Source organism: Haemaphysalis longicornis, unplaced genomic scaffold, assembly GCF_048455015.1.
Source record: "Haemaphysalis longicornis isolate Haplotype H1 unplaced genomic scaffold, Haemaphysalis longicornis Haplotype H1 scaffold_1, whole genome shotgun sequence".
Taxonomy (NCBI): Eukaryota; Metazoa; Arthropoda; class Arachnida; order Ixodida; family Ixodidae; genus Haemaphysalis; species Haemaphysalis longicornis.
In genome coordinates, this window is record NW_027526203.1 from 345294946 (window position 1) to 345322890 (window position 27945).

Here is a 27945-nt window from a genome sequence, read left to right on the forward strand (position 1 = left end):
TCCAGAATTAAATGCTCGAATGTGGCTTCAAAGCCAATGTACATGGGTATGGCAAGCTGCTTTTCATAGTCTGATGAAGGCACAAGGTACGTGACCCATACAGGGGCCATGAAGACAAAAAAAGTTATTGCACTGCTTTGCCCCAATTACAATTATACGAATTTAATGGAAACTTCAAACAATTAGTCTATATAATAAGGAAAGCAGATGCACTGGCAACTTGCCAGCTATTCTTTAGCCCAACCCTCCACAGGGACTTGTTTGCGTGATTGGCGGCTGCCTGCTAAACCACCGACTAGGAGCATGACTCCGATTGCAGTGCTGCCTCTAGTTCCGTATACCACTTCAGTGCTGTGTTTCGCGTATTACGTTGCCGCTGACATGTAGCACAAAATTTTTTTCCCAACTATTTCATTGCTTTTTTTGTGTGTTTGGAAACGTCTTTCAGGGCGGGAACAAAGTTGAGTACCGGACAGTAGTTCTTTCAAATAAAGGAAGGTTGTATTTTGTATCCACAGCCAGGCAAACCATTCATGGTGACACAAATTTCGGGGAAAAGAAATTTCGAGAGAAAAAAATCACATCATATGGGTAGAGTATGTGCGCAGTTTTCAAACTCTTTCAATGTACTAACTTTGTTGTTCATATTGTACGGTTGCCTGCTTCAATAGCGCCCACCATGTGGCTTACTCCCTGCAGACGATAGTTTTCGGCTCGGAACGGCTCGGCTCACTAGAATGAACCGTTTTTCTTTTTTTGTACGTCTCAGTGGTTCACTTGAATCGGTAACCCGTGTTATGCAGAGCCTCGTTATTTATATTTGAAAACGATATATGCGTAGAATAACAGTATTAATATGCATGGCATGGCTCATGGCTGACAATAAAATTTCTTTTCTTTGCAAATGTTTAGTAAGTCGTAGAGCGACCAGGGGAACGATTGGTGATAAGAATAATGCTAGGAGACAGGAGACAAGTGTGTTGGATCAGGGAATTCGGATGGAAGATATAGTTCAAATTAATAATTAGAAATGAACTTGAGCCGTCCACAATGTGGCTGCGACTCCTACGAGGCAGGGAAGACGGTTGCTCTCTCGCACCCAGCAGAAGATACGGCTGTGACGGAACGGCGCCGCACGTCTGTTTGTTTTGTCTTCCCATCTAAAAAAAAAAAAAAACGCCCCGCACTTTTACTGGACGTTAACACCACGGCACATTCGTTCACGGCTCGCTCCTGAACGACCCGCTTCTACTATGGCAAGGAGAGGCCGGGCCTGATAAGGTGTCGGCACCCACGCCAGGCAGTGTCAGTGGTTTTTCAGGCCCTTTTCTCCCCCTCTTCCCTTAGCTTAGCTTACAAAGGAGAGGCCCCGGTCTACGTTCCGCGCATGGAGGAAATGGTTCCGCGTCTCGGACTCGCCGCTGTACGTATTGTAATCCGAAGATGCCCAATGCCGGATTGCTTCTTGAGATGTACCCAGTAAGTACGAGACTGATAAGAGATAAGAGCCCAATTGACAGCAGAAAATCCCCACTAATGAACCTAAAAGATTTGAATTTGGCGCATCGAGTATACCACCGCAGGGGCTGCCTAATAAATATTCATATAATTAAATTGCATACGAGCCTGCCTGCTTCGTGTTTTAAAACACAATTTTCAATGGCCTCTGCTCCGTATTGGAGTTTGTTCTTTACGAACGTAATCAATGGAACGACCTTGCTTTGAAATGCTGAAGGTCTGGTTTTGGCTGAATTCTTCCCCTACAAAACAGCAACGTTGTGTCAGGAAGAGAGTATTGTGTCAACATCCGGTTGGTTGCTCTGGTTCGTTCTGAGACGCGATATTCTGTGGCTGTGCGATTAGTGTACGTTGGTTTGATTTCACGATTGTGGCGTCGTAAACAGGCTGTCAGAGCATTGTCCGCCCAGTGCGGTGCGTATGTATATTTTTTTTGCGTGTAAGCATGTCACATGTAGACACAAGAACCGAAGTGTTTGTGACGGTCGGGTTCCGATTACGTCGCTACTCTTGCTAGCCCTAAACGTGTTTCACATCAAACGTTCGCGGTGCAACCGAGTGTTTTTTCTCCCTTGTTTCTACTTCTTCAGGTTCAGATTGCTCAGCATGGCTCCCGGAGGTCCTGCGGATAAAAAGAATAACGTCCTTCCGTTATGGGGCAACGAGAAAACGATGAACCTCAACAACTTGATCCTCACGAACATACTGTCGTCGCCCTATTTCAAAGTAAATCTCTACAAGCTGAAGACATATCATGAAGTTGTTGACGAAATTTATTACAATGTAAGCCGTTATTTTTTAACGCTTGCGCTTTAATGAAATTGGTGCTGCGTTATAATTGTACACTATTTTGTTAGCCACCTTTTGTTTGCTTGTTTCGTGCGCTAAGATCACATTCGATCACCTGTTTTGCCTTATTTGCAAGTGCGGCTTCAGTCAAGATTGAGCTGATCGTCATTGAACTATTCAGTAGCGAACGGCTGCTTTAAAGTTCAGTGACTCATGCCTAGTGTCATTGAATGGCTTGATAGTAAAGTAGCACGGCACTTGACGCGAGACAAGAAAATAAATAAATAAATAAATAAATAAAGAAGGGATACTGACGCAAACGCCTTACTGGTCTTTTTTTTTTTTTTTCGCCGAGCATTACAGTTAATGGTGTGCGCGTATAAATTGTAAGCCTTTGTAACTAACTTTAGTGATAGCGAGCGCGAAGTTGGGTAATACAGTTCGCCTCGCTTCCGATTTCTGATGGAGGCGAAAAAGAAACATCCGTGTGTCGCGATCTTTAGATGGCCGAAATTATTGTGTAGCCCTCCACTATGGCGCGGCTTGGAACTTTTTAGTACGTTGAAACTCCAAACTTAGCATGTTGCCAGCTCTTTCGAAAGATTTTTTTTTTTTTCTCTTAGTTGGGATGTTTACTGTGCTTCCTTTGAAATCTTGGGTACATACCCCTTCTCATTCGCGTCACCCTTGTGCTGTGCTGCTTTACTTGTTGAACATCTGCCATGGCACCATTTCTTGCCCGTATGAAGTGAACATGAACAAGGTTTAATGACACAAATGTGTGCATGTAATCATCTTGAAAACTTTTTGATGCTGTGATCACCGTTTTCCTGCTACAGTCAAAACAGAAAGTAGTATCGGTTTATGTAGGATGGCAGGCAGGTGTGCATGAAGGCTGTGGGGTTAATAGGTCTGCTGCTGTGTTTTGATGTTTTTGGAACATGAATGTGTGACTCACAGCTGCTTTTTGTGTAATTTCCACTTAGGTTCAGCACTTAGAGCCATGGGAGAAAGGAAGCCGCAAGACATCTGGCCAGACCGGCATGTGCGGAGGGGTGAGCGCAAATAGTTTGTTACAGCTGACCTGATTAGTTGCAGGAACCCTAATGCTTGTACTGCTCATGCTCACTCAAATGAACAGGCAGACCCAGCTATGGCAAACTCAGTTAAGATCCGCTAATGTGTTTCTCTAACCAAACAGTGCAGAAAGTGTCTACTTGAGATGACTTTCTGAAGAGATGACCCTCCTGTTTTGGAACTTTCAAGCGTGTGGGCTGTAATTTCGTTGACAGCGAATGCGTTTAACCATTGTGAACTGGGCGTGAATTTACGGGGAGTTGATATCAACTGTAAACTAGGTGAAAGCTGAAATTTCGAACTCTGGGATGGCATCAAAATGCATGGCAAGCAACTCTGACACCATTGTGGCATTTGGTGAGGCAGCCGCAATGGGCATGTGGGGTTTCCCTTTCTCTCAATGATTACAGATAAACTAAGGCACTAAATTTCCACTAAATAGACAAATAAGAGATTGCTTAAGTTGAACTGCACATTACACATGCAAATAAAAGCTTGAAAAATTCACTTTACTGTTCCTTAAACAAGAGCCTGCCGTATAGCTTTTTAGTTTTCTTGCTGAAGCTCTGGTGTAATGTAATTTTGTGCACATTCACTGCACGCTCTCATGGTTTAAAGGAGCCATGAAGAGAAAACACAAGTTTGGTTCATTCAAAAGATTGTCTCGTTAGAATCATACTGACACCACTTTTAACGTAAACTTCGCTCAAATAAGCTACATAATTAGGAAAAACGGGAATGGTCATGCGACCCACCAGCTCATTTCCCGCAACACAACCTATGATGTCACATGAGCTAAGCTCTGCGATTGGCGGAGGCTGGCAGAAGCAGACGCAAATTAGGTAGAGCTTACAAACTAGACGAACGAGCGAGTTGCGCTTAAATTTAGGGCACATTCTTTACAAAGCAAATAAGAATGATGGGACAAACAGTGGAAGTTACGAAAGCACATGCAAACATAGAAGTACTGATGCGTTCTGCTGTTCGTACTGCGCACAGCATGCTTGTTTTAGCTGCACAGCACTACGGGGCTTGGGGTTGTCTCAGACGACACTGGCCAATTGACGCAAGCAACGGTGTCTTACGTGACCCCATTTGTCGAGCGAGCACTGTTTCAGGGAACGAATATTTTCTCCCAGAACAAAAACAAGCCAGGTTTAAATGGGGGCAAAAACAAACCAAACGCTTGCCACGGTATGGTGGCGCCATCTAGGTTACGGAACGTAAAGAAACGCGGGAACAAACCAACACCGCTGTACAGGGTGGAGACAACCTTTGAACGGTCCCGTGCCACCGCAATTGGGCCAACGGGCTCAACGCGTTATTCTTTTCGTTTCCCACGAGACCTAGCAACGCGAAACAGACAATATGATTCAAACTTCTTCAGTAAACCGCGTTGCGGCGATAATTTTAGCGCGGTTTTGACACAATGACTTGCTTCGGCGGCGAGCGAGCAACCGAAAATGGCGGCGCCAGCGTATACGTGTCTCTACCCTGTACGGCGGATGCCTGAATGAAGGTACTCTAGGCTGCAGAGCGGTAGGTTCCTGTGATGTCATTTGGGACCACGAAAACGCACGATTGAGCGGGAAAATCAAAATTTTAACCTCAATTGTTTAATTTCTCAGTGAATAAAGCACCGTTTGTATCCGGACAAGCGCTGGGGGCACTATAAAACACGAAATCTTTCGAATAAAACCAACTTGCATTTTCTCTTCATGGCTCCTTTAACTGAGTTCAACCATGGCAGATTTTTTCACCATGAAGCGTGTGCGCACGCACATGCATGCACACACACTTACGCATACAGCAGTCTATACACCATTTTCCATAAGCAGCCGGGAAAGGAGGAAAATTCTCTCAAACCAGTTCTCTCGGCGGCCGAACAGCGTTGCCTGTGCGCGCTGGGCTGCTAAAATCGCTCGGCGCGGTGTGCTCCGCTGCGTAGTTCAGGAGTATTTCGCACCGTGTGCTTAGTTTTTGCGGAACTTTCAACTGTTTTAGCCAATGCTGCGATGCCGTTCAAGGCGCAAACGTCGCTTGGTCAGCACTGCGCGGTGTTGGATTATTGAACAACCAGAGAAACCGAGAAACAGTCGCTCACATCGCGCATGTGCACGACACTGCCTGGAGAAAATGCAGTGCGGTTGCGGCGTGCTTTTGCTGCATCGCTTCCCAGCGCACACCGAGTTGAGATATCGGTGGATGCCGTTGATAAATCGCAACGACTTTGTACCAACGACCAACTCCAGGGTTTGTTGGGTGCACTTGGACGGCAAGCAGACGGAGCAAAATCCATTTATCACACACAAAGCTGCGTCAGGGAACGGAACCCCCTGAAATGTTAGAAGCAACTTTATCCTTTACAATACAGCATTGATTGGTTGGTTGGTTGGTTGATTGATTCATTCATTCATTATGGTGTTTAACGCCCCGACGCTTCATGGGTGATGAGGGGCGGCGTAGTGGAGGGCTCCGGGTTAATTTTGACCGCCTGGGGATCTTTCACAAGCGCCGATACAATACAACATTACCATAACCTCTGGTTCCTTGTAGTCAATTTAAAATACCATGTACTGTTTGGTCATTACAGCCGATTGGCATTAAACAATCCCCTTTTCATCTAATGTAACCTTTAAAATCACAGCGTTTTGTTTACTTTTTTTGAAGCCAAGGCATTACACTGCCAAACGATATGAAAGGATAACTTTTTCCGTCGCACACTGCTGGTCGATAGCAGGATAAGCAGGCAGCCCAATTGTGGAAAGGCAGCTCGAGATACGCGTGAACGCTGCATTTGGAAAATAGCTCAACCTGTTCACAGCGCGGTCAAAGGAAAAGCTTCTAATCCTTTTGCGTTGTCACGGAATCTAAAGTATTACACTTACAAAACAGTTACTGCTGGTCGCGTAAAGCATTTGTGGTGCAAGCAGCGGTTTCACAAAGGTGGACTCCGAGCGACAGCCCACATGCGCTGCGCAGAGTTAGGTCAATCATGATCACGATTATGATCAACCAATATTAACTCGCCCGAACGGCGACCCTTCTGCTCAACCTTCGAATAGTAATTTGTCTGGTTGTGCGGTCGCGTTATTTTTCCGCCCAGGTAATTTCGTTTCATCAGTAACCGTCATAAGTCTAGTTAAGAAAGATTATATTGCATTGCAATGTCAACAGCGTAGCAATCGCCTCGTCGAAAGTCCATCGCGAGCACGGATCACCGTGACCCACATATGCTGTGCGCGCTCCGCATTTGACGTCCGCGCTTCCGTAAGCATGACTAATCGGTGAACATAACAAGCACGGTGGCATTGAAAACACGTATTTACTCCCCGATATCGATTTCTATGTCAGTCGGTGCCATACCGGTACGTTCGCATCACAGAACTGCGGAGCAGCACCGGCACCACCACCACACTGCTACTGCTGCTCGCAACAGCCGGGGTCGGCATTTTCCGCTCTGGCAGCAAATTAGGACCTAAAATCCGTCCGCAGATGATGAAAACAAAACAGAACACACACACACAAGCACCGCAACCGCTAACTTAACGCCAAACCACTACGGTTCACTCGGTAATGCACGGATACCGAGCAGACGCACGGAAAGAATGGAGCAGTTAACAGCCCAGCGCGGAGGTTTCGGCGGTCGCTTCATAGACGGCGCTAGCGTCCGGTCAGAAAAAGCAAATGGCGGCGCCCACCTCTAGCAAGGAAAATGGTGTATAGTGTGGACAATCGTAGTGTGCATTGACACCTGGATTCCTTGTTATAGTGCTACTCATCTTTCTTGCTCGTTTTGGCATTCTTGGCTCTGCTGTTCTTAGTAGCATGGTCATTAAATTCAAGCTCTGAATAAACAGTGGTATTAAAGCTTTCAATGATTGTTCAACTCAAGGACATGGGTTTGGTACCGGGCATGGTGGCCATAATGGAAGCAAACTGTGAAAACACCCTTGTGTCAAGGTTTTGCTGCACATTAAAGACCTGTCTGGTCTAAATTAATCTTTAGCTCTCCACTATTGTTGCCCTATAGACCTTATGCTAAAAGTGGCACCCTCTTGCGGGAACCGCGTGCGCTTCCGCCATGTTGGGGGATTCCCGGATCTCCGGATACCGCTGTGTACATGATAGCCCGGGGTTAGCGACGCGCACGTCGGCATTTAATTTTTCAACGGAAGCATGACTCGAGCCCTGCGTGAAGTCGCTTGCAGGTGTCGACTTCCCTTCGCGCAGTAATATTATAGCTAGATCGCACGCATAGTCACGAAACGAATAATATGTGCAGGACTAAAATGGTTCCAAAGTGAACTATTTTCTAGCCCTGTATTTGCCGCCGAGCACTCCTGCCTGCTTGTAGTTAAGGCGCACTGCATCGGTCAGCTCGTACTTTATCGCGCGGGTAGAGTTTTAAGTCTGCCGTTCGTGCTTTGCGCGCTCGCGTTTTCTTTTTATTCTGGACGTTCGGTAAGCTTTTATGGAAGTACGACACATTCTTTCGTTTGCCAAACGTTACAGGAAATAAGGAATCCGCAAGAGTTGCAACCTTCACGTGGCGCCATGAGTCGCGCGAGTAACGTACGTAGTAATTCAGTGTATCGGTCATTTACCGCTCGTCGCCTCCTGTTCGACCGTAGCCTATTTTCCCGAGATCAAATTTTTCGAGCGGAATTTTCTAAGCGGTAGTGTGCACCCAGTTTTTTTGTCCAAGGGGCGAGCAAAGGACGCTGAGCGGTCGTTGCGAGGCACGCGCTCACGAGCGCTCGGCATTTTCTCGCTCTTTAAGGTTCTCACAGTTTTTTGTTAAAGGCTTTGCGTGTGCTGGGGACGCTCGGCCGTCGCTGCGAGGAACGCGCTCACCAGCGCTCGGCAATTTATTGGTAATTTATTATTCATTGGCAATTGATTGGTAATTTATTTATTGGCAATGTTTAACGCGTTACACGCCACACACGTTACGTGCTACACATTACGGCCAGCTACAACAGCTCCGCTGTTAAAAAATGGAAGGTATGCAATTTATTTTTTGTTTGTTTGTTTGTTTGTTTAGTTTTTGTTTATTTTGCAGGTTTCCTCTGCGTCCCAGAGGATCCTTAGCGTATAGCTATATCGCGAGTGCCCCCCTCCCCCATTTCAACCTCAGGACAGCCCGCAAGTTTCGAAGCGTTTGAGGAATGACCTCCTGAGAAACCCGCAGGATGCGAACCAACACGGATGTACTTTCAATGTTTGCGTTCTCAAAGCCTAAAAAAGAAAAAAGAAGAAACACGACAGCATCCAACAGCTTCCCTGCCGGTGCCTCCCTGACTGCTTTTTCGACGCATAAGGCGTATTTACGAAGTCGCCTGCAAATGTGGGCAACGGAGAAAGGTCCACAGATCACTCGTCGCTCATTTTGCTGCGCGTAAATCTGAATATAAAAGAATCGCCAAGCCGAGAAAGCCCGTCGCATGCTTTGTGCCAAGCAATCCCGTGACCGCCATCCCCCAACATGGCGTCGTGTGCTCGTTTCGTTTTTCTTCTGGTAGATGGTGGCACTTTTGCATAAGGTATATAGCCCAGGTTTAGCTTCAGTGCGTTTAGCTCACCAAAATTTGAATTTTTTTTTTAATTTTCTGTATTTAGAATGAAGGTTTGGGATTCAAATTGAGTTTTACTTGCCAATGCTTCACTTGGCCTGTGAGGCATGCAATAGTAAAGGGCTCTGAATTAATTTTGGCCACTAAGGGATCCTCAGTGTGCACTGAATTTCTTGACACACACGTGTTTTTGGTCTTCGCTTCCGTTAGAAAAACAGCTGCTGTGGCTTGGAATTGAGCCCGCAACGTCATGCTCGGTAGCGCAGTGCCTTGCCCACTGAACCACCACTTTAGGTTAGTGATAACGTGACCCAGTGCTATTTGTTCGGAATATAGTGGCTCAAGAATGCAGAAGTGTTAAAGTGAGTGCTTGAACTAATTAAATTTTTATTGGCGTTCAAAGCTCGATCTCAGATTGATTGCCTGTTGCTGCTCCCACACTGCACCACATTCCCTGTGGTGCAGTGAGGAAGCAGTGCTTCCATTGTGAGAACTGTTGCCTTGTCTTTGTCTTTAATGGGGGCCAGATGAGAAAACACCATGCATTGTTTTTGGCTGCTGCATCAACTACCGCAATGGCATCGAGCTGGTGTGCAACGTCTCCATGCTATCTGAGCATTCAAAATTTACATTCACATTCTTGTCATGGTTCTGATCAACTTTTTGTTTGTTCAAGCACAGGTTTCAGAGGCAAACATGCTGGCAGCCCGCTAAATTTAGCCTGCCTTTGCCACTGTGTTGCCATAGCTGACGTCAGCAAATTGGGAGAGACACAGTGCAAACACACTTTTCTTGGGTGCAAGCTTGTTGGTAAATCATCCTTGGGACAGCGCGAAAAAAAAGATGCAGACAAGACATGAACAGGGCAGCACCTGGTCTTGTTCGTTTTGCCTGCGTTTTTTTTTTTTTTTTTGCACTGCCCCAAGGATACTTTCATTGTTTAGAACTGCATGTCGATTGCCCTACAAAACTGAAAATTGCTTTTGCATTCTTGAATTTGATTTGTTGATCTAATAGACAATGTTTACAACTCACTTCAGTGTCCCTTGCACAAAACACCTGCTCCAAACACGTTGTGTGGCACGTGGCCTTTATGCCTTAAACCTGGCAAGTGATTTCAAAGGTCTCCGCTTTATATTTGCTTGGCTTCATGCAGAATTTGATGTGGCTGTTCTTGTTTGAGATCACGAAGTTGCTTGCATACATAGTTAAAGCTTGTGTAGTGCAGTTTCCGTTGTTACGGCACGTCATATGGCCAACTACAAATACTTGTACTGAGCAATTTTCAATTTGATTGGTGCTAGGGAGGCACTCAAATGTTGCAACATATACTGGGTGGTGGGAAATGTCATGTGTTGGGTTATCTTCCCAACTCGGGCTGCACTATAACGGCAGCATTGTCTACGCTGCATGTGCAAAAAGGCAAGGGTTAGCTTATCGTGCAAACTTACTTAGTTTTGAAATTACATTCTACCCAATATGTGTCACAAAATGCTGATAGCAGTTATTTTCCCACGTTCAGCAGGTCTGGTACTAGTAGGTCCAAAATTAAAATAAAAAATCAGTGCAATGACTTCTGGTGTGTGATCTGATGTAATCCATGTGTTGAACTTTTTTTTTAAGCCGTAAAGTTATGGGTGCCTATAATATGTTTAGTTAAAGGCAGCCTGAAACTCGTTGTTTTGAACAGAAGACATCTAAGCTGAATGCTTTTTTTTTTATGAACGCTAGCAAGCTCTTATTTGTGATGCAAAGTTTGTCACTGGCAAAGTTTGTCTCTGAGCGTATTTTGAATCCCCACCATTCTTTGGGCCATGTTTAAGAGTGTTGTAAAGCAAATGCCCTCTTATTTGTCAGCTTTTTTGTGCACGTATGGTAGTGGCAAGCAAACTTTTTGCAGTGTCTGCTCCCTGCCAATGGAGACACGAGTGTTGCCCATATCGCACTGCAGTGCTGGCCTTTTCTTAAATGTATCTTCAATTTATCTTATCGTGCACCTTGTTGCAATAAGCACACACGCCCTGTCCTCTGAAGGGAGATTGTGGAGGCTGCTGCAGGTTTCTACGTGGGCCACAGATGGGCATGTCAAAACATCTTGTCTAGCAGTGTACGTACAAAAGCGTCTGATGAAACTGAGTTTTAACCAATTTGTTGTTTTACTTCCCCTTGAGGGCAAAAGAACTATTACAAAAGCATATTTACAAATAACAACTACTGCTGTTTGTTGCCTTCATTTTTACTCTGCGTATTTGCGACCCACATCATAAATTTTGAGTGTTGGCTCCACTGATTAATACATAGATTGCTACAGCCATATTGGGGACCACTGAAGTGAAAGGCAGGACCACCGAAATTCAGTCCAAGTTCTCAGCATAGCACACATTGCTGTTCCCTTTAAAACGTTCTGCGCATAATCTGTATTCATATGCCATACCCTAAGCAGACAGCAACGACTAGGCCCGAGTTAGGAAAGGAATAGCACTTCATGTTGCCATCCTGCCATTCATCAACGCATTTAAGCAAAGGCATTGGCAGACGTACGCGGGGCCTAGCCATTAATGGACTTATCGGGAAGAGACATGAACCAGCAGCTAGCAAATAATCATCAGTTTTGATGGCACGAAAAATCCAAATTAATTACCGTAAAAACCCGCGTATAATACGAGGTGTAATTCGGGGACAGCAAAATCGAAAAAAAAGTTTTCATCCGCATATAATGCGAGGTAAAGAGCACAGAAAACATTTATTTGCACTGCAGTTAGCGTTCAGTCATTGTCAGTTTTCGCTGGCACTGTCTGCCGACGTCCGTTCAGTCATCGGCAGGTTCGCTGCCGCTGTCTCCTGAAGTCGACTGCCTTGTCGGAAATGTCTTCCCACAGAAAGTGGTCCTCAGCGCAATCAAGGGCGTTCGAGATGCTGCATTTTTTAAAAGAGCGCCTGACGAGCTCCGCTGAGATGCTGGCCTACGCATCCGCGATCCAGTCACAAAGCACCGCTGGAGAAGCCCGCGTCAGCCATCCGGTAGCTGTCACTTCCGGGTCTCCTGACCTCATCCACTCTTATTAGCAGGACCTGATGCAGTCTTTGAAAGGCCTGTTGATACAAACGTGTAGCGGTTGCAGCTGGGATGTCATTCCTCCTGGGGCGGTATTCTCGAGTTTTGTCCCTTTTGCGTCCCTTTCAAAATTGTCCCTTTTGGCGAGCCCTGATTGGCTAAAAGCAAACAACCAGAAGTGACGTAACGCAAGCGCGGCAAACCTACTGCCAATTTTTCTCCATGCTGCCAACGCCCACTGCTTAACCGGAAGTACGTCACGATGAAAGGGACGCAAAAGGAACGTTTTCAAAAGGGACAGTTACGAGAATACCGCCCCTGGAATGACAATGAGTTCGGTGCGGGGTTCGCGCAACAACTTCTTCACGGAATCGGCCAGGTGGCAGCGAAAGGCGTCCAGCACGAGTACTGACGGGAACCCCAAACAGTGCTCCAGGCGGCCGACACCACACAGACTTTTCCAGTCAAGCACCAGTTGCTTTCTCCACCCGCGAATGCTGCCTTCCGTGACGCCGAAGTGCCGTTCTGCTGCTCAATTCATGATGGTCTCGGCACATAAAATAACTTTTCTTTTAATCGCAGCCGAATACTGCCTTCGTGCACCCGACATCGTGATAGACTTGCGGTGAACGTGCCGATCCTTAGCGCAGTCAAAACAATCAAAATGGCGCCGCCTGAGCGAAGCAGCATGAATGCGAAGCAGCAGCCAGCTAACGCCACCGCAAGATGGCGCACCCTCCGCTGAAACCGAAACCGAAAGTGCGAATTTTCGGCTGAAAACTTTGGGATCCACATATAATACGAGGCACAAAGTTTACATAGTAAAATTCGGAAAAAAACCTCGTATTATACGCGGGTTTTTACGGTAGGCACTCTGTAGCAGACTGTAGCATACAATGTGACAGTGGGACTTCGACAGGCTCGGGCAACTGCGTAAAAGAAAGTGCTTAGCAGCATTTTCTTTTACGCAGTGCTGACCTAGGGTACTATGTGGTCTCTGGAAATTGTATGAGGCATGGACCTGGGGGTCTGTGGCCATTTGCGAGTCAAGACGGCAGTCGCCACTCCTTTCACACCTCATTGCCCAAACTGTGGTCCTCCTGTAATGTGCAGTGAAGTCAGCTATAGGCGTTGCTTTTACTCAGTATTGCTGGTTCAGTTTGAAATACATAACTGCGAACCCCATAAGTTGTGACCACTGGGCATTTATGAGGTTTGCACAGGGAGTTAAAGGAGTACTGACACGAAATTTTTATGTTACGTTTTTTTCGCTGCTATGCATGCCTACCAGCCCACTAATCATAGAATGACAGATTAGACGGTCGAGCGCAGCGTAAACATTCATTTACGGCGTCGTTTATTCGTGCCAGTTTCGGTTTCGACAAAAAAACGCCGAGCGGCCGCCATGACAGCATGTATAACATGGCGTCACCATTCTTGCCGTATCGCTGCCTCTCTCGAAGCGCACGGGAGCGAGCGCACGCGCGCGCCCAGACCGGCCGAGGTCTTCGCCGTCCCCACAGGCCCGGGCAGCATGACGTCAGTCCCAAAACCATGACGTGTACACACGCCCGAGCAGCGCACGCCAACCACAGCCAGCGCGTCGGCTTCGTCACGGGAGCCCCGACGTCGGCAGTTTGGGGCACGTAGCAGATGTCACGTCGGCCCGCTCTGGGCATTCTCGTGCGGGCGAAGATTAAAATGGATTTTAAATATGTTTCGCTGAACGGTTGCTGTTGAAACTTGCTGGGAGATATCTCCTGATAAAAAGGAAGCGTTTTACATAGTTATCTCAGCTTTGAAATTTCGTGTCAGTACTCCTTTAAGAACTCTAATTGAGTCTGAGTGTGTCCATCAGCACTTGATTTTGAATGGTTACATTGAAATCTTGATTTCTCTTGATGTATCCACTTAAATTTCTTAAGTGCATGAGGTGAGCAGCCTACAGATTTTGTTTCATGTCCATTCATTCGCTAAATAGCTACAAGAGATGTGTATGAAGGAGCCTACTTGTTTTCTTCCATTTCATGTCTGCCACCATGTATTGCAGCAGGTGCTTGTAACAATGCGCTCCCGTTTAAGTGTTGAGTGTATTTTCTGTGCAGGTGCGTGGAGTCGGAGCCGGTGGCATCGTGTCCACTGCCTTTTGCATCCTGTACAAGCTCTTCACACTGAAGCTGACCCGCAAACAGCTGCTTGGCTTGATGAACCACTGTGACTCGCCTTACATTCGGGCCCTTGGGTTCATGTACATCAGGTATGCTGTTACCTTGTTGACATGGAGTCCTTGCGCGCCTCATCGCCTGCGTTGCGTCGGCGTGTTAAACCCTACAATCAAATCAAGACATGGAGTCCTTGCCTGGTGACAGCTTGTGGCACACTTTTCCAAGATGCTGGGATGTTTTTGCATCATTGATTGAGTAGGCCAAGAGACTTGCGGTTTTTGTAATGGAAAAGAATTGTGAACACCTGAAAGTTATCCCGCGTCCACGGTGCATTTTGGCGAGGGAACTGTGCCAATTCTGCTATGTAAACTTAATTTCTAGGTGGCAATGCTGCCGAAAGTTGCAAACTTGCAGGGTTCGTGATCTGTCTCGTCATCGAAAATAGCTGTTTCGTTACTTCGACCTCTGCCTAATTCGGTTTTTCACCTAGCTTTCAATGGGCCTTCATGTACAGGAAAGACGAGTTGGAATGAGGTTTTGTTTAGCCTGGTGTCTAAGTAAAATTGTACCACTTTCCGGCGTAATTTAAAAGGACTCATGGGAAAAACGTTCTAGACAGAATTTCTCCAATGCTGTATACGTGTAGACTATTCTGCAAGTGAGCGTGGGTAACGTTTTAATATGCAAATACAGGTTTCTGCAGCTGTGTAAAACATAAATGTCTTGAGTGATTTTGTCATGCCAGGTTGAACAATTGCTGTGTTAGTAGCACTGCTGAAACTTGGCGTAATTCCTGTGACAACGGATAAGGCATGTCATGCACTTAGCACATGACGTGATAGCTAACAACAATAGAATAGTTGTGTAGAAGCCGTTAGCATTTCCGTGTTAACTTGATCCAGAATAATTATTTGTCATTACAGCGGTAAGTTCCCCAGATGCACTCTTGTGGAATTCTAGTTCGTACTTATAATAAACTTGGATCGAGGGGTGAAATAAAGTGCCTAGGAATCCGAGGAAAATTTATCACGAGCCTGTTTATGCACATGCATCTACAACTACAGAGGTGGTGTCATTGCAACTATCCCACGGGGTGAGTTCTGAATACAAAAGCATTAATGTCCAGTTGAATGACCAAGATGCTTTGCTTCCACCCGCATTCTTGAAGGGCTTTGTTTTCTTGCCGCTTGACATAATATTTCCGCACACGAGAAAGAGCCCCAGGTGTCAAAATTAATCCGCAGCCCTCCACTACGGCGCGCCTCATCGCCTGCAAAGCGTTGGCACGTTAAACCCCACAATCAATCAAATGATTTGCTTCACCTTCGAATGCCTTCGATCTGTCTCCTACACATTGCACCGCTGCTCGTTCTCTTTAGCTACTGCCGAGTTAGTGTGTGCTAAAAATGCCTTGTGCTGTGGAATGCCTCGCATTATAAAGGCACATGGTGCCTTGGGTGTCGTGATGCTAGGACATACAAAAATGTAGGGAAACCTAGCCTAATATAACTCCACTCTTAAAAGAAATGGTTTGTTGCAGTTGTCACACAAAAAAAAATTGTCCAACCTGTTCTTTCCCCATCCCCTTTGTCCACCTCACCACAGCAGTCTGTCCATTTTCAGGTTCACACAACCGCCTGCAGACCTTGTTGATTGGTATGAACCGTACCTTGATGATGACGAGGTATGTACAGGTCTTATAAGTATAACCATTGCTATTTTTTAAGCTTTTATTGTTGAGAAAACAGGTACATAAGACTTTCATCAAGCAGAATTTCTCATTAATTGTTCAGCTGCCTCAACAAAACACCCTCGCTACTCCCTGGGGAAGGATGCTGCGAACTGAAATCTGAAGCTGCTTTCCGTGCTTCACTGGGTCATTAGAGCACCAATTCGGAGTGGGGCAGCTTGCTGCGTAGTTGTCCGCACACAAGTTTCCGTGTGCTTCACCTTCCACTTTTTGCAAGGGAATTCCTAGCAGCCGGCTGGAACGGCAGCTCGCGCTGTCGACAAAATCGGGAAGCCTGCTCCCCCAGGTGGTTCTTCCTCCTTTTAATTGAAAGCTGCTTTGCTGCTTAGCATTTCACACAGTTCTCATCCTCCACCCTCCGTCGTTGCTACTTGTGTTTGATGCTGATGATGCCGTTTGTGGATGTTTTTTTGGATTACCATTTGCATAAACCAAGCTTATTTTCACTGCAGTTAAATGCTGCCAACAGCATGTCCTTGCCCTGTGCCTTGGCATGCAGGGGCAGCAAATGCACGGGATTGTGTGTTTGGGCTTACATATGAAAAGGGCCATTCTCGGCGGGACGTTAGCTTTTCCCATAAATGTGGCGACATTTTTTTTGGTAGACTTTGTTCGAATGCTTCAACTGTACTTAGTGGCATTGAACTCGTGCTACTGATCACTAAGTTCCTTGCCCATTCTGATATAGCTAAGCTGCTCTTTTTTGAGAATATTGGGGGTTTATGGAAAAATAGCTTGTGAAAACTAAAGCCTTGCTTTTTTTTTTTTTTTTTGGCTTTTGTACCGTTGCTGCTCATCGGCAGTCAGCCTTATTTGCTTGGCTTTTCGGATAATGTTTTTTCTTTGTTTTACAATTTATGGGCTGTGTTCTTAGTGGAGTAAGTTCTTTCTTTACCTGGGCTGGGTTTTCAAGATCTTTACTGTACAGTACGGCCTGCTTATATAACACCCAGTTGTAGTGAAGCGCCAGTTATAGCTTACAAATTTAAATTATCTCTTTCCATCTTGTATACCGGGAGGTCTAAGTTTATTTTAACACCACCAACAAAAGGGTCTCCAGAAAAACTGCAACCACAGCTGGGGTTGAACCCAGCCACGGTGGGGGGGTGCCTGCAAAAAGTGGTGCATAGGTGGCACCGGCTGGTGAATAAACTTGCTGTCCTGTATCAGAGCACTGCTACGCTGAAGCCTTGAAATTCGGGGTCATTGCTTGTTTCCGAAGGCAGATGGCAGTGATCTAGAATTGCACTTCAGGAGGAAAGGTGGTTATGTTTAAACTCTCTGGTATAGCCAAAACGAGATGTAACAAGCTTTCCAAATCCTTCGTTATGAACGGGCTGTACTGCAAAGCCTGACACGTGTTGAATGCTGGCAATGTTTGCTTGGGTGCCTGTGGGCGGGTTCCCTCTGGCAGTCCCAGTGCGTTTGCTGCCCTGACGTGCCAAGGAGGGGTTGCTGAGAGTGAGCGGAGCAGGCGAGGCCCACGTGGTGCCCCAGTTGGCAACAGTGTGCGCGTGTGCTCTTAGGATCGACCGAGGCAGGCGGTGGTCTGAAGTGATCACCACCCCCTTGATCAAGCAGGGAAGGAGGCCAGCCCAGTCGGATGGCGGTGGCGGCGTCGGCCAAGGGAGGCAGCTCTGCAGCAAAAGTAACACTGCTCCTGTGGGGAGAGTGTAGCTGCTACTCTTGATGTGCCTCTGCCTCTTTTTCCAGTGGTTCCGGGCTGGCTGCGCCCGCACACCCACACGTGCCTTGCGCTCGAAATCGGGCAAGTACACTTGGTGGCAGGCAACACAGCGGTGCGCCGTTTTCACGCCGGGCCTGTCAGCGAGGCCACCGGGCCTCCCGGCAGGAGCGAGGCGGGGCTGGTTTTGTGGTGGGCTTTTCGGAAAGGGGTGCATGACTGTGGAAGGAAGGCTCTCTGAGGGCGGGAAGTTGGGAACCCTGCGGTAGCCAGTGGTGTTGTTGTTGCAGGTTCGGCTAGCTTGATCCGCTCTGTGTGTGAAGGCATGGCAAGAAAGATTGTGGATGCACACGGGGCGGTTCTACCTCTCGTCCCCACCCTTTGCAAGGTGACTTGATTCGGAAATTTCAGCGCCGCTTTGCTGTGTTGCGATAGGCTGAGTGAGCCTACAAGAATGAGCTTTAATTTCCTTTCTAGTTCTTAACATCCATTGTGGTAAGGCTGGCAATATTTTTAGCCTCCCGTTTAGTGTTTGCTGCCAACATCAGCCCATTGATTGGGTCGCGGAGAGAGGAAGCACCCCCCTTTTTTGTGTGCTAGAGTGTGTGGTTTAAGGCTTGCAGTGTTCTGGACTGAACAGGTATTTATTGTGTTGCAAAAGGAAAATGGTATGGGAAGAATTTTGGCATGAACTTTTTTACCTGGGATGAAACCTACTTCTAGTAATAAACACTTTTACCACTGAAGGGCACTCAAAATTTTCTGAAATAGGGTAAGGTGTGCTAAATATGTTTGGTTTTATGCTGCAGTGTAAAGCAAGCAGAATGTTTGCTCCTAATCTATGTAGAATGGGAACATTGTTTTTATAGTGAAATTAGACTTGCATAGGTTGCCTGATCTTTCTTTTTTATTTTTTTATGCACCCCTTAGAGCAGGGGTTCTCAAGCATTTTGGTCCCAGGGAACCCTGCTAAGTTCCGTTAAGTGCCAAGGAACCCCCCCCCCCCCCCTCCCGCCATTTTTCATTCCGTTCATGCTACATTAACGTGCAATAAATTCAAAAGCAAGCAAGGGTATCGTTTTTTTTGCCGTCGACTTTACGCGAATGCGTACGCTAGCGGCACCTATCTCCAAACAGGAGAAATGCGCATGGGGGTAATATAAGGCCGGGATTCAAGTGCAATAGTTTAACCACGTGGCCCGTTTTCGGAGTCTGGCTGGCTACAAGCTGCTGGCGAGATTTATTGCGCAGCTCGCGCGATTCTGTTATGCGCCGAGATGTGCTTACTGACACTCGGGCGTGAGTAATGGAGGTTCATTAGATCGATCGTACCTCAAGTTCACCATATAAGACTTCGCGACTGCGGCACCAGGGAAAATTTATCAGTGGCTCGCGGAACCCTGAGGAGGGGCCTGCGGAACCCCTAGGTTCCGCGGAACCCACTTTGAGAAACCATGCCTTAGAGGAAGCTTGCACACGGTGGTGTATTACTTTGGCTTTACAACTTTAGTGTCAACAGAAAATTCCTCAGTCCTCTAAGACTGAAAGAAAATTTAAATTACTCTATTTATTCCTGGGCTGTAATATACAGGTTCCCAGTTAATGTTAACAGCTGCTAAAGTGATTGCACTTTAAAAGTATTCAGAGGTTGCAATTAACACCACTAGCAGGTTATGGTCCATGCCGCACATGAAAACTGAAGAACCTGTTATTCTAAGTAAGCAGAAAGGTGATTGCTTGTCCATCAAACACAATGCTGAGCAGGCAACAGAAAGGAGTTCACGTGATTTTGTGTTAACCAGCTTAGCAAGGCTTTCTTAGTCGAGTATTCTGCATTAATAGTACGCTTTAAGTAGCCTTTAGAAGGTGCTAGTGTCTGAACGTGAATTTGCGGAATTTCTGTTGTCTTCCAAACCACAGTAGCTAGACTTGTGCTTGTAGAATGGTGTCCCAACGTGGCCTTTTCAGGCACTTGCATCCCCCTGAAAACGTATTGTACTAAGCTGGCTTTATGGTTGTTTTGCCGCAGTGCTGGCAGTTGTTTCTACGCTTGTTTGGTTCCTGAAAGCTTGTTGCAAAAATTCTGGATCAGCCTTTTGCTGGTCTTATTTTATGTAACTAGGTTCGTTAATGTTAAGTTGCATTATATTTTAAATGAACCTGTTCCAAACAAAACTGGAGATTATATGGCCGGATGTTCATTGTGTCTAAGTTCATTTTAATAGTTTCACTGTATATTAGGCTTGTGGGAATTTTGAAATTTTTAGGCGGAAGTAAATTTAAGTAGGGGAGAAAAAAAAGTGGCTGCAAATATAGAATGGGACATGAGTGTTCAGCTGCTCCTTAAAAAAAACTATGAAAAATGAGTAAAGGAAAAAAGGAGAAGAATGGGTTTCTTTTTTCTTTTGCTGTTTAATTTTCCCGTTCGTTGTATTGAAAACACACCGTCACATAGGGCACCCAGTCTGCTGTACTTGCTTGTTAATGCAGTGGTCCATGAAACTGATAAGGTGATAAGGTTACTTTTGATTGACTTTGAGCAGCAGCATGAGCATGAATAGAGTTGTTTGACGATTGTAACTCATGGCCTGTGAGTGCCTAAACACAGTTTTGCGCAGTTTGTACTAAAGTGAAATCTGGTGCTGGAATGGTATGCCAGCCTGGAAACTGGGTAGTGTGTGAATTGGATTGACAGCTAGTGGCTTGTGCTAGTGATTGGAGTTGTTGATGCTGTAGTATGTTTTTCAGCCTGTTTCCCCCTTCAGTCAGATGGTGGCTTAATTTTAGTGCCTTCTGCATCTTTGCAACTTAGCTGCTGAACTGGCCATTTGTGTGTGCACCTCTCAACGTGAGTGATGATGCACCATTTGACAGCGTATGCAGTGTGTCTGTGGTACACCGATAGTGGAACCATGCAAAGAGTTGCTCAATCCATTCGTGCATGTATTCAGCTGCTTTTTAAGGATAGGGCATTTTGTCTCCTGGTTTGCGTAAAGAGACATGGGATCTGCCACCGTTAAAGCTGGTGCTAGCAGACGCAACAACTTGCATTTTGCAGGGAAAGCGCGCAGGCCCAGCGAGCCATCATAATTGTTGCCATAGTCTTTGTCGACATGGGAGTACTGCCTAGCATTGCATAAGCTGTGACTCCAGTACACAGAGGGGGCTTGGGGGCCCAAGCCCCCTCCGGTGTTTCCCTTAGCGGGGCTCCATTTTCGTTTCCCAAAAAATGAAAACGCTCCACCTATGCTCCAGTGTGTACCCCAGTATATATATAAAGCATATTTGCAGTAATGACTGTTGATGTAGTCCAGATAATTATTTCGTCGTGTTATTGCATATAGCAAGAAAACAGTCTACTTGGCAATTAATTTTATGTCTAAGGTGTCTTCTGTAAGTTTTTTAGTAGCATAATATAAAAACAAAAAGAAACTTTATCTTCATAGCTGCAAGGCCACATTGCCAGCCCCCTGCCGAGTACACACTACCCATGATTCACATAGCTGCACAGAGCCCTTGACTCATGTAGACGCTAGCAACAGGTTTCCCTCTAGGTAAGGATAAAGCTATTTACCAAAACATGCCCAAAAGCGGTGCTCCACACGTTGGCGGTGGTGTTTCCCCCCCTCGTTTTGATGTGCTTTTAGTGAAGGGGTTGGTTGAGCTTCTCTTTTTAGTAATTTTCGTACACTTTGATGTATGCCGCAGTATTTAAAAGCTACGTTTTGTGGATCTTTCGTCTTGTTGGCTAACTCTCCATGAGGATGATGTCCTTGTGCAGTAAGCAGCTCATTTGCGTTACTCCTGCTGGGGACGGTTTAATTTAGTAGTGAACTGTTGACCTAGTATTAGCTAGCAATTCGCTGCGCTTGCTTCTTCACCCCTGACTGCACATGAGTCTTGACGTTCGCATACTCGCCCTTGCTGCCAAATGTCGGGCAGCCTGCAGGGCAACCCAAAATGCATACTTCCGACTCTTGTATAAGGATGTGCTCCCCTGTGCCCAAGCCACACACTGTGCCCCGTGCATGCCACAATCTTTCTGCCATTGCCGAGCAGTGCCTGCCTTTGTTTCGGTCGGGCGTGGGGGATTGATGATGTCGGTGCCCCCTCGCCCCTCCCGCTTGCCCCGCAGGAGCTGGACGTGAAGGCTGGGGGTGGCCAAATGCTGCGCATTGGCGACATGCTGCGCCACCTGCTCACCAAGCTGGAGTGGTTTGCCACACTGTTTCCCCGCATCCCGGTGCCCATTCAGAAGGAGATTGAGCGCCGGCTGGCCATGCACCCGCCCAAGGTGGCCGCGGCCGTCCAGGAGGCAGAGCCAGAGGCTGGACCAGCAGCCAGCACCGCGGCTGCTGCGGATGGCAGGGCACTGTCCCCCGAGCCCAGGCGTAGGAGGTGCGTTGGGACGGGTTGCCTGAGGAGCTCGTTGCTGGGCGCCATGGAAACATGCAGTGGCAGGGTAGTCTTTGCCAGAGCTCTGTAGCAGCCCAAAATACCCAAGACCAGTGAAAGTAGAATCTGGCAAGTATTCGGTTTACATTGGTGTAGCTGCCAGGCTACCCATGGAGTAATTTACCTTCACATCACTTTTCTTTTCCTTTTTCTTGCTTCTAATATGTTGAGTGTATTTGAGCAGTCAGCAGCAGCAGAACCTAGTGATGAAATACAATGTGTAGAATGAACAGGTTGGGTTTTGGTACTAAATTTTAAGGTGGAAAGCGAGCAGAAAGGTCATGGGCTCTTGCAGTCTTGTCAATGGTAATTGGAATACAGTAGATCTCAATGATATGATCACGGATGATACAGCTTTCGCAATGGTGTGAATTTGAACAATTCCCCAGCAAAAGTGCATTGTATACAGTGGACTGTACTCAAGTGCCCCCTTTTTAACAAGTGGCCGGCACGGGGTCAGGTACGGCAGTTGTCACAACAAGAAAACTGTTTTGTTACCCGGCTCTTTGTTTTTTGATAAAAAAACTTTGCGTCCACAAAGGTGTGCTTTTTGGCCAGTCCATGCCTCTGGTGCAGCTTGCTAGCACTTATTCAGTGAAACATCGCAAATATAAAAGATTAAAATCGTGAATTTCTCTTAAGAAGGACGTCAAAGGTTTAGAAGTATTTGGTGTAGCCGCAGAATGCGAACAGACACTTTTTTATCGAGCGCGAAGGCAAAGAAGTAGCAGCAGTTGCAGAGCTCATCGCACGGACACGCGTCTTGAACACGTGATTTCAGCTGCTTATAACTTCGATACAAACAAAAGGATGCAACGTGTTTTTCAGCAGTATTGTTTACCCTCTTGAGGAGTCTCTTCTTCCCCAACTTTGAAAAAAATCGAGACCGTTTTTTTTTTTTTATTATTATTATTATTATTATATAAAGTTGCGCTTTTTTAAGGGACGAACAAACGATTTTTGTCACGTATATGTTCTCTAGCTCATATGAAAGCCAGCGTTTTATATAGCCAGGTGACCACAAGCAATTTATGAACAAATTGCCGGAAATAATTTTAATTTGGCAGCAAACTTTCTGAAATCGGAAGGGTGGCGGTTCATAGTGTCGAAACTTGACACTACAATATGTGTCCCGGTCATGTGACCTGCAAACCTAGCAGCTACGGTAGCAGCTACGGTAGCAGCTACGGTAACTGCTGAAATGTTTATTTACTTATTGAAAACCTTTGAACGCAAGTATTTGTATAAGTTTAAATTGTATATGTATTTTTAAACATTATCTCAGTGTGGCCAACTGATAGCATCCTCGATAAACACACACTGGGGTTGCCCCCAAAACCGGTGCGGTGCACAGTGCCCCATGACGGTGCGCACCGGCACAGAGCGTTGATCGAGGACAAACTGAGTGGTTCTACCCTAGTGCCATCTCTTAAGCTGTGAAAGCTACTGATTAAAACGTTCACAAGTAGCTAAAAAGCAGCGTTATATGACACAGCGCCAGTACGAAGTGATATTTATTGAAAGCCAATGAATATATGTATACACAAGCCATATCCGCCACACATGCGCGACAAAGTACTTCACCGCTTCCTCTAAACACCCACCTACAAGCTGCTTCTCATCCTCGTTCTGAGAGCCATAACGCGAGTGCCTGTTACGTTCCACCCTTCCACCACAGCAAAGCATGTAGGTCTTCGTGGTCTGGGAACTGTTCGTGTAATTCTATCGAACGAAACAAATACAAAGCTCTAACTGACTGGCCATGCATTCAGCCTTCTTCAGCATTCAGCCACGCATAACTCATAAATAGGAAAAACAAAAAATGCGCGTGTCCACGCATGTTCGTTCTCGTGGAATAACCCACCTTTTTACGTTTTTTTTTTTTTTTAATCCATACATCCATTTTCAATTTTTTAATTTACCCGTTATACCTCGGTGGAACAGGAAGGGTTTCAGTTTTTGAGCCCGTTTTAATAAAGTGTTGGCTTGAGGCCAATTGTGACATTGGAATAGTTGGGAGCATAGGAAGCAATAAGGGTGTCATTGGTATATTGAAATATGAAAGATACGGCAGAGGCGAGGTCATTAATACACAGGCTGAATAACAGCCTTTTAGGCTCAGTGACCACTCTATATAGTCCAGTGTACCCTTGGAGTACATTGGACTTAAAGAAATGTTGCTGGGAAGATCTTTCAATAGAAACAATCTGGCATCTGCCTAGTAAGGTACCATCAAGTAGGGCTAGGAAGTTTTGAAGAGACATGCTGTGTAATTGCTGTGAAGCAGTGTGTTGTAGCTCTGCGTGACTTGCATTGCAGGAGCCCATACGCGCGGGATCCCAGTAGTGGCCGTGACACGCCGAGAGACTCAAGCTGGGACCGTGATCGCCAGAGAGCTCGCCGGAGCAGAAGCCGAGAGCGCCACCGGGAGCATCATCACAGGTTGTCCCGTCTGCCCTCAACACTGAGTGCTAGCCCGTGATTGTGCACATGGATGGCTGCCATCTGGGCCTCCAGCGCAGAACGGCATCACCTGCGGCCGAGCTCGCTTGCAGGGATCCCGATGGCAGTTGTGTGGCTTTTGTTATGTCCGGAGTTCGTAATGAGTGCTCGACTCTCAGTGACCAGCAAACAAGAATGAGGTTTTTGTTTATGATATAGCGCTCTGAATTTATTTTAGCACACCCCTGGTAGGAACCAGCACCCAATTGCTGTGGCAGAAAAAAAAAAAACTGTAAAGGTTTTCATGTGGGGTGGGCAAAATTTGGAAGCTGTGGCTGTGTAAGGGCCACAGCTTCCAAATTTCTGCACAAGACGGAGGCACCTACTGCACAATGCTGACTTTGCTGCTGTCACACTCCCTCCTACTTGAGTCAGGTGTGCCTGTTACGCCACTGTGTGCCTGAAGAGTAGGTTAGTTTGCACGCTGATGAGAAAAAACTCATTCAGGTAACAAGTGCATCAGTTGAAAGCACTGAACGCTTGTTGCATGGAATTCTGGTTCTTGTATGGAACACAACAAGTGTTTCCGTCTTTCTATTGTGGTGGAATGATTTGCTGCAACTTTGTAGATTCGACATATGTTCTCAAAGACACCAACAGAACTAAACTTAACCAATGCACTGAAGTTGTTTAGGAAAAAAATACATTTACCAGCGACCCCATAGTCATCTGAGCTGAGCTGTAAACGACACAGACGTCAGCTGAGTTGCAAAAGACCCATTTAGCTTCTTGCCCCATTCTACATCGGCAAAGATGGAAACAATGATGATTTAGCTTCTTGACCAATCGTGCATGTACAAAGACAAGGATGCTAATTCTTTGCAACAGACTGGGGCAAAGGGCAACGGCATTACCGCAGGTTGAAAAGTGCAATGCTGCCATCTTAAATGGAGAAAACGATTTATGAGTGTGTGAATCAGGTAGTTTATGGTTCTTTGTTACCTCTAACAGCCAGTAGTGCTGACTAATGGTGTGTGTACCAGGGTGTCATCATTTCTGATGCCCATTTTCACCTTTTGAAATGAGTAATACCTCAGTATTATTGTTGCATCTTGCAGTGGCTTAGTAACAAGCAAGCGTTCCTGTGTTGTAAATATGTATTCATAGTGTTCTTTTTTTTTTTTTTCCCTGACTATTCCAGGAGCCGGAGCCCACGGGATGGGCGATTGCACCGTACCCATGATCGGCCACCGCGTGATGAGAGAGGGCGTGAAGGGCACTCGCGTGAAGAAAGAGTGCGGGATGACAGGTCCCGGGACGAACGACCACGGGACGAGAGGCTGCGGGACGACCGCTCACGGGACGATCGCCCACGGGATGACCGCTCACATGACCGCTCACGGGATGACCGCTCACGAAACGACCGCCCAAGGGACGAACGTTCACGTGAAGACCGTTCACGTGACGACAAGTTGCGTGGTGACCGCTCGCGTGATGATCGGATACGGGCTGAGAAACCACGCGAGCCTGACCGATACGAAAGTGGAAGTCACCGTCATCGAGGCAGCCCCGAGCGTAGCAGGCACAGGGAAAGGTCTGGAGAGAGCTCCATGTATGACTACCGGGGTTCGTCGCGGAAGGAACGTTCCTACTCGCCCGTTGCTAGGAACCACCACAGATAAATGGTCGCTCCACTTTCAGAAGCCTTTTTTACACCTCAAGGAGAGGGGGGGTGGGGGAGGGGGGAGGGAAAACTCGGACATCTTCATCCAACTTGCTTGTTATGCTTTTGCCCCGTCATCGGATTTCGGTGTGCTCTCAAATGCTATGAAATGAGAGGAGAAAGCAATCGAACCCATTGTTGCACTCTCATCTTTTCATCTTTCATGATGTTGGGATTGAACAAAAAGTAGAAGCAAATAAAGATTGTAGCTTTTTGCATGTGTAACTGTAATACTTGTTGAGAAAGGAGGAGGTTCCCCATCACTGCTCATATTGATTTCGACTTGTGTTCTCGTGGGCTGTTGTTCTTGTAGAACTGTCTCATCATTGGTTGACTTGCTGCTGTGTAAAGCAATGTTACCTGTTCATATATTTGCAACAAAATGTTAGGCATATTCATCAGACCATTGTTTTCACAAAAATTTATATACATTATAATGTTCATTTTGTTGCCATGGGTGCTGTGATTGCACAAAAAGGCACAAGTTTTGTTGTCACCATAAGGTCATAGCTTTTCACTGACATAATAAAATATTTTCTTGAATTGCCTACTTGCTGTTAGCACCTTGCCAGACTTACAATCTGTTTCTTCCTTTCCCTGTTCTTTTAAACTTGAAAGTCTGTGCTCAGGGCAGAATTAGTCTCCCTTACTCCAGTCTCTCTCTCTTTTTTTGCCTTTTGTTTTGTTTTTACATTATTGCCTCGGGTCTGAAGTGGATTGGCTGCACTTGTACCTAATGTTCTTATAACCATCGGGAAAACAGTTCTGTCTCTGAGGTATGGATTTTTCTCCTGTAACATAATTTTTGTACTGTGACATACATGTGTAGTGAGTGACCTCGCGCACCCACTCGGTCCATTCTCAAAGTATGTGCATCGTCCTAATCCAGTGTCGGACATGAGGCTGCTGAAAAAAATGTATGTACGTACTACTGTCTTCAGAGAAGGCAGTCTGTGCAAAGCGGGGAGAAATTTGCAATGCTTTGTAGCCCATCCTGCTCTCTACGAGTGTGATATCTGGTAACATTTCCAAAATAAAACATCACTAAGTTTCAGAAGTTGCTGCTGGAGCACTTGTTCTGTTTTTGTGGCGTCACGCGAGTGAACAAGCCACAACTTGGTGAGGCAAGGGTGGGGTGCGATAATTCTTGCTGAGGTGTGCTAATCCCTTTTAGCTTTGAGACGTTGCTGCGGTAGTGGCTAATGTACTAAATACGGTTTCTTTATTATTATTTATGAAAGAAGCGACGCAGAAACGCTATTGACGACCAGAGCCCTGCTGGGACAATTTTTTGGCAGCCGCTTTTCACTTCGTGGCTACCTCATTTTGCAACCCCCTCCGTGAAGTGATAACTTGGAAAGGTTTTTTTTGTGTGTGTGTGCAATAGGGTAGAGTTCCCCAAAATCACGCAAGTTCATAGGGCCTTGTTGAAAATGTGGTGTTTAATTTTTTTTCATCCCCAAGCTCCATACCTTTTTGAGAAGCAGTTTGAGCACACGAGGCTGTACTATAATGTCACAGCGGTGGCCTACAAGTGCTACTGGAGGCAGGGGAATTGCCTACCTGCGTAATTTAAGGTTACTTGTTAGTAGCAGCAACAACAGTTGCCCCACAGCGGTCGGAAGTCCTGACTTAGTCTAGAGCCTATTTTCTTGCTATTTGCCGGAAGCACAGTTGCGTACGTACTCCCATCTCGCGTGAAAATGTGGAT

At 46.2% G+C, this 27945-nt stretch overlaps 1 protein-coding gene across 6 annotated transcripts; it reads left to right on the plus strand.

Moving 5' to 3' along the window:
• Positions 1-1775: 1775 nt before the first annotated feature.
• Positions 1776-27291, plus strand: LOC144153351 (uncharacterized). 6 transcript variants are annotated; one of them, XR_013319322.1, is made up of 10 exons: positions 1776-1932; positions 2109-2301; positions 3294-3362; positions 14121-14272; positions 15804-15864; positions 17644-17698; positions 17905-18002; positions 21750-22012; positions 24389-24638; positions 25713-25851. XR_013319322.1 is itself a non-coding variant. In XM_077685005.1 (10 exons), exons 2-10 carry the CDS (start codon positions 2125-2127, stop codon positions 26191-26193), a joined length of 1479 nt encoding a protein of 492 aa, XP_077541131.1. In that variant the 5' UTR covers positions 1776-1932; positions 2109-2124; the 3' UTR covers positions 26194-27291. The 6 variants fall into 6 exon arrangements, 5 of the variants coding, with proteins under 5 accessions (XP_077541131.1, XP_077541144.1, XP_077541137.1 ...); XM_077685005.1 differs by having other exon boundaries at positions 24389-24511; positions 25713-27291; XM_077685011.1 differs by having other exon boundaries at positions 1777-1864; positions 24389-24511; positions 25713-27291.
• The last annotated feature ends 654 nt before the right edge of the window (positions 27292-27945 follow it).